Source organism: Tupaia chinensis, unplaced genomic scaffold, assembly GCF_000334495.1.
Source record: "Tupaia chinensis unplaced genomic scaffold, TupChi_1.0 Scaffold000078_1, whole genome shotgun sequence".
NCBI classification, from domain to species: Eukaryota; Metazoa; Chordata; class Mammalia; order Scandentia; family Tupaiidae; genus Tupaia; species Tupaia belangeri.
In genome coordinates this window covers 3,941,473-3,948,628 of record NW_006159539.1, presented here as the reverse complement: position 1 = coordinate 3,948,628, position 7,156 = coordinate 3,941,473, and the positions used below count along the sequence as shown (strand labels likewise).

The window sequence follows — 7,156 nt, the reverse complement described above, 5'->3', positions numbered from 1 at the left end:
ATGTCATTTTTGACATGTGACACGCATGTCATTTTTGACACATATGTCATTTTTGACATGTGACACATATGTCATTTTTGACATGTGACACATGTCATTTTGGACATGTGACACGCATGTCATTTTTGACACGCATGTCATTTTTGACACATATGTCATTTTTGACATGTGACACATATGTCATTTTTGACATGTGACACATGTCATTTTGGACATGTGACACGCATGTCATTTTTGACACGCATGTCATTTTTGACATGTGACACATATGTCATTTTTGACATGTGACACATGTCATTTTGGACATGTGACACGCATGTCATTTTTGACACGCATGTCATTTTGGACATGTGACACATGTCATTTTTGACACGCATGTCATTTTTGACATGTGACACTTATGTCATTTTGACACGCATGTCATTTTTGACATGTGACACATGTCATTTTTGACACGCATGTCATTTTGGACATGTGACACATGTCATTTTTGACACGCATGTCATTTTTGACACGCATGTCATTTTTGACATGTGACACTTATGTCATTTTGACACGCATGTCATTTTTGACATGTGACACACGTCATTTTTGACACGCATGTCATTTTGACACGCATGTCATTTTGACACGCATGTCATTTTGGACATGTGACACGCATGTCATTTTTTGACTTGTGACACATGTCTTTTGACATGTGACATGTCATTTTTGACACGCATGTCGTTAACACGTATGTCTTTGACGTGTGATACATGCGTCATTTTTGACATGTGACACATGTCATTTTTGACATCCATGTCACTTGTGACATGTCATTTTTGAGATGTCACACACGTTTGACACCTGTCATTTTTAACGTGTCGTTTTTGACATGTGACACATACGTCATTTTGACACGCATGTGATTTTTACATGTGACATGTCATTTCTGACATGCATGTCACTTTTGACACGTGACACGCATGTCTTTTTGACATGCGTGGCATTTTCGACTCATGTCATTTTTACATGTTTTACATGCATGTTATTTTAGACATGTGTGTCGTTTCTCACTTGACACTTGTCTTTTTGACACGTGTCATTTTGTCACGTATGTCATGTTTCACATGTGACACACATGTCATTTTGACACATCATTTCTGACATGCATGCCATTTTGATATGTGTCAATTTGGACATGTATGGCATGGGCATGCATGTCAATTTTGACATATGGCAATTTTACATGTATTTGTAATTTGACACGTGTATCATTTCTGACACCTGTCATTTCAGATACGTGTCATTTTCGATATGCGTGTCATTTTGCACATGTGTCATTTTTGGCACATATGTCATTCTGACCCGTCATTTTCAATTCGTGTGTCTTTTTGGGCATGTGTTAATTTGGACACGTGTGTAATTCACACACGTGTCATTTCAGACAAGTAATTTCTGACATGCCCAGGACGTGTGTCATTTTTGACACATTTGTCATTTCTGACATGCCTGTGACACGTGTGTCAATTTGGACATGTATGTCACTTTGGACATGCCTGTGACATGTGCCTCAAATCCTAATGAGATGGGTGAATGAAGTGTGTGCACATACTCTGGGAAGCACAAATACCCTCTATTAAAAAAAATCCTACATATGCTGCCGAAGCCCCCTTGGAAGGGTCTAGCTGTGGTCAGGTGATACCACGGCCCTCTAGCTCCTCCCGCCTTTGAAGCCTCAGTGCTCAGGGGCTCCATGAGCTACCTCCCCCTGACCCCCACTGATGTGGGCCCACAGCCTGCAAGACCTCGGTTATAAATACACCGGAAACCTACCTTCAATGTGGCTTCATCAAGAACTTTCACTTCCTCGATGAGTTTTTGTAATTCCTCTGAGCTCAGCAGGGAGATGACCGACTGGCTCGACTGAGGGGAGCAGGGGTCTCTGTCACTGGCTTCCTTGACCTCGGTAAGACCCTTTGTATATTCTCTCAACTCTGAAAGACTTTCACAGGGAGAAAGTAGTCAGAGCGAGCACTTACTGCATAATCACAAGCTAAGCATCTCTACTCCAAAAAGACCAACTCCCAAATGCCCTCAAACGTGAACCATTTTGAGTAATGACAGGCCGTCACAAGTGCAGAATCCCACACCTGACCCCGTGGGACAGGGCACTGTCAAAATGGCAATACTAAAACTGCCTAAAACTGCCCCTGGCTCTGTATACAAAGTGTGTGTAAGATGTAAGAATTTCACGTCTACACGGGTCCCGTCCCTTAGAGAGCTAATGTGTATGCAAATGTCAATGAGGTTTGAAATCGGACACTTCTGGTCCACATCGTGAAGGGGTACTCCACCTGTACTGCATCCCAGGCACGGTGCCAGATGGTTCTGTGCATTCTGTTACCCCGTACGACAGCCTGGAGTACATATTACTACCCCTGTAGACATGAGGAATTCAGGGCTTCAAGAAAACAGATAGCATTTCTGTGGGCACACGGCTATAAAATTTCACGATCCAGGATTTGGTGTCGTAGATCCTGGTGTTCTTGGTGTTCCTGGTGTTCCGTGTCCTGAACCGCCACACCTCAGCCCAGAATACAGCTGAAACGTGGTACAAGCCTGCACCTGCACCACAGCCACCCAGACGTGTGCTCCTCTCCAGCCGTCGTAGGCGTCCATGCCTGGCTGGCCCGCATCAGCCCCCAAATAGTCTTCCCTCCTTTTGAACTCACTTGGGTCTGTGTTGCTATGCTTTCTAGCTCAGCGACATAGTCTGTGTTCGGGGGGGCTTTCAATAATACAGGAGTCCTTTCCTCTGCCTGCTAGACCTGTGCTGCTAAAAGGTGAAAGGACCCCATGGCAGAACATTCCGATGGTGGGCCTCACGGTTCCAACCAGAAAAAGGCTCCCAGCCAAAGTGTGCAGACAACTGGGAACCCCCAAACGTTCAAGGGCCCCGTTGCCTGGCATGACAGAGCACCCTTCCTGGCGAGGTATGAACAGACCTGGCTCTTGAGGCCCTCCACACTGAGGTGTGTTTGTAACCATGTGTTGTATCCCTGAAGATCATTCCCATTCCCTCATGGCTGTTTACAGTGGCAGGGACCTGATGGTCCATCCGGGGCCGCGGGTCTCTGATCTCTCTCAGCAGTGAGAGAGCCACAAATCACACAGAGCTGTGGTGATCTAAAGAGGGAAGACCGAGCCCCATGGCTCTGTGCAGCGGGGCTCATCTGCCTCCTAATTTCAACTGAGCAGGAAGCGGAGGCTGAGTGTGGAAGGAACATGCTCTACAGGGTGAGCCAGGACAAGGCCCCGGACGTCCTCCCACCCTGTCCGGGGGGCTGAGCCAGGGTTGGGGACAGTGGGCTGCATCTGGAGAGCCCCAAGGAGTCTCGGGGACACGTCTCCTGGCCTCGGTCCACTCTTCCTAAGCAATGGTGGGACATCTCAGAGAGTGGCCTTCCAAAGCTCCATGGGTCACTCTCTAGGGGTCCAGGCTGACCCCTACCTCTCACCCCTCCCAACGTCAGGACAATGAACACACCTCAATATGGAAGGCCCGAGTGTGACACTCACATGCACACACACGTGAGCGAACACAGAGCAGTCTTAACTCTCGGACAGTTTTGAAAAGGGGACGATGGTAGAAGGCAGGGAGCGGAGGAGGAGGAAGAGCAGGGACACACACACTCACTTGAGCGAGAACCCCATGTCGAGAGCAGGGGTTTCGGCGGAATTGCTCGCAGCTGAGTCTTCACTGGCCGGTGGCGTTGGGGACGCCCCTTCCTTCGAGATGCAGGGAGTGTGGCCCCAGGAGCCTGAGGTCGGGAGGCACAGCAGGGACTTCATGACAGCGGAGGACACCTGGCTGCTGATGGAGTAGAGTTTGCTGGCCTTCTCGTCGGGGGCCTTCGCCTCACAAGACTGGGTCCTGGTGAGGGGGAAGCTCCGTGCGCGCTGGCTGGGCATCTTGGGCACGGGGCCTGGAGGGTCCTCCAGCCGCAGGGACAGCAGCCTCAGCAGGGGCTCCGGGTCGGGAGGGAGGGTTTTCTCACTGGGTGGCCTCTCTGGGGGAGGGGACTCGGACACACCGGGGTCGCTGGCCTCCGAGGCGGTAGGGGGACTTGGGGGCCGGGGCTCCTGCTCTGGCTGCTTGTGCTCAGCAGCTGGGGGAGCCCTTCGCCCCAGGAAGCCGGAAAACCGTCCTTCTTGCTTCCCAGGAAGCTTCGCTGCTTCTCCCGAGGAGGGCTGCAGGCTCGGCCTCGGGGCGCCTTTGTCAGGGGGCTGCGAGGAGCTCAAGGTCTCGAAGGAGCTGATCCTTTGCTTGATGGAAGAGGCGGCCCGCACGTGCGTCCCCAGGGGCTCCCTGGAAGCGGGTGTCGGCTGAGGCGGCAAGGCGGTCTCGGGCAGCCTCCTCGGATCGGGGACACGGCTCCTCAAACCTTTCAGGCTTTGGCGGAACCAGGCTGGCTTGGGGGCCACGGGCGGGCCCTTCTTCACGGCGCCTCCGTCCGCTGCCTTGTGCGTTCTGGAAGTGCCGTTGGCCGCATCCAGCTTGGGTGGCGCGCCGTCTGGGTGGCCCTGTGTCCCGCCGTCACCCAGGCTGACGCCGGGCTGTAGCGGCAGGTGGCTGTGGCTCTCACTCATGATGGGGCTAAACAGGTTTTTGATGCAGTCTGAGATTCTAACCCACGGGTCCTCAGGTGCCGTCTCAAAGCTACAGTCCATCCGAGCCTGCCTCTTGAGCAGCGGGTGTTTGGCTGGGGACCTCTGGGTCACTAGAGACAGAAGGAAGGCCAGGGCTGTGTCACCTCCCGCGAGCGTCCTCCCTAGGTCCCAGTGTCAAAGCTGGATGGCAAGGACTCTGGGGGGGAGATGACAGAAGTGGGGGACACCGAGGTGGGAACGTTCCCGGTGCCAACAGGCAGGATCGAACACCCAGAGGTGAGAGCAGCTTCCCAGCATGGGGCGTTCGTGCTGGGCGGCTCTCAGAGACGGCCTGGGCCGATGGCTGGCACTTTAAACCGAGGACCCCAGCATTCAGGAAAGCGAGGGGTCCCAGATGGCAGAGCCGGGGCGAGGCCCCGTACCTCCTGGCTCCCCAAGTCCCTGTCCTTTCTACCGCACTAAGGAGTCTCCCAGATAACTCGTTAAAAACGTGAAAGGTGTCCGGCTGCAGTGGCATGGCAGTGCCCCAACACCCCAGGCTGAAGCTGCAGGAGGATGTCCGGGTCTCCCTGGACACGTGTGTGCCCGTGAGGCTGGCTGACGGGAGTGGCAGTGGGTCAGAGTGTGGGGTGTCTTACAAAAGTCAACTTTTAAAATTAAACATTTCAATGGTTAAAGTATATACATATATTAAAATGATTACATTTATCTCATTTTATTTATTATTCTTATGATTATGTTTACTCTGACTAGAGAGGGAGGGAAGGTAAGAAAGCAAGCTACCAGGTCCAGGATTCAAACTGCCCTCCACCATGTGGGAGTCGAGCGCCTTAGTCACTACACCACCTGCGAGGCCCTCTCCAAAATAAACTTTTTTTTTTGGAGAGGTTTTTGCTATAGGCCGTATGCACTCACCAGAAAGGCAGAGACAGATAGAAAGCGAGAAATTGGAAATTGCTTCCATTAGAAGCAAGAAATCACCCCCCCCCCAGGGGGATGGCTGTAATCCCTTCTCCTCCATTTTCCTTTCAGGATCGTGGGTACACACACACCTGGCGTGAGTTTAAGTCACCGGGTCCAGGACTTGAACCGTGACCGGCGACATGGGAGTCCAGCAATCTAGCCATTACACCATCTGCTGGTCCCCCGAAATTAATGTTTTTAAAAAATGCGATAGCCAAAGCAATTCTCTTACCTTGTAAGCTTTCGAGCCAGTCACCACGTGGCTAACGAATTTGGTGGACCGTTCGTGTCATTCAAAACCCAATATGCACATACGTCCTGCAGATGGGCCCCCGGCTGCCCACGGCCCTCAGACCCTCTCGCCAGATCAGCATTTCCCTCGATGCATGTGCCCCTCTACGTGGGCCATTGGGCACTGGTCAGCTGGCTCGGCAAGGGAGTGTTTTCCCTGCCTGAGGAGCTAAGGAGAATGTTCCAGGTAGAAAGTTCTGGGGCTATTCCCGCCGTGGCTACAAACTGGAACCTGGAGGAGCCACTCTGGGTGCTGGCGGGACCCCGCCGGATGCAGCCTGAGCTCAGAGAACGCGGCAAGGCCCAGGGGGCTTCCAGTGTGAAAGGCGTCTGTGCCCACGAGGACCGCAGGCCTGCCCTGCCCCGCTCAGCCCTTCCCCACAGGGGGCAGCACGTGGGGGCTTTCCCAGGCTAATCTGCCTCCGATCTGCATGGGAAGGGGAGGCTGCCTTGCCCGGACCGTCTCCCCCAGGGACCGAGGGAAGCCAGCACGATGCTCTGGGGCATGCCCAATGCGGAAGGTCCCAGCCGAAGGGCTCCCGCACCCTCCCGGCCCTCATCTCCAGGCCAGACCTCAGGGGAAGCAGAGGGTCGAGCGCTGAACCTTCATCTCACAGAGAAGCCTGCACGATCCAGAAAACCTGGTGGCTTCGGCTGACCCCATAGTACGGCAGGGGGGTGCAGCATTTACCAGGTGCTCGGTTTTCGGGGGCTGCTGTGAGAATCAGGCTGGTCGTCCTGTAGGGGAGCCCTTTGCAAAGGGGTGAGGAGCTCCTGCCAGCAGGACACCCAGGCGAGCCCTGCTGTGTTCCTCAATCAGGATGACTCAGGGCAGGGAGGGCGGGGGAGCCTTGGTCAGTGGGGCACCCCCTCGGGGTGAGGCGTTCTAGGTCTTTCTATTCGTGCTATCACTTATTCCCCTGGAGCCTTTCACGTGCCTTTCTCCCATGGGAGTACGGGGTGTGTGTGTGTGTGTGTGTGTGTCTGTGTGTGTGTATGTGTGTGCGCGCGTGTGCCTTTTTCCTGCCCCAATTAGAAGCTCCTTGACGGCAGGAACTGGTCTGTCTCATCTCCAGCTCTCTCCTCCTGCCCTCGCCCCACCACAGCAGAGCCTCGTAAACCCAGAATTCTAGGAGTGCTTGCTGAACAGGCCCGTATGTTGGGGTTCCTTGCCAGTGAGTGAAGAGGGGCTCAGAAAGGCCAAGTAGGTTCCCCAGACTCACAGCGAATGACAGGCGGGGTCACGCGG

General features: G+C 53.3%; 1 protein-coding gene across 3 annotated transcripts in view; it reads right to left on the bottom strand.

Moving 5' to 3' along the window:
• The window catches only part of IL16 (interleukin 16), an 89,046-nt gene that overhangs the window by 7,520 nt on the left and 74,370 nt on the right, over positions 1 to 7,156 (bottom strand). For all 3 annotated transcript variants that reach the window (XM_006142651.3, XM_027769049.1, XM_006142653.3), the window contains exons 14-15: positions 3,680 to 4,763; positions 1,816 to 1,984 (exon numbers count right to left, since the gene is read on the bottom strand). In XM_006142651.3, the coding sequence (XP_006142713.1) occupies positions 1,816 to 1,984; positions 3,680 to 4,763 (1,253 nt within the window). The remainder of the gene's footprint in view (positions 1 to 1,815; positions 1,985 to 3,679; positions 4,764 to 7,156) is intronic.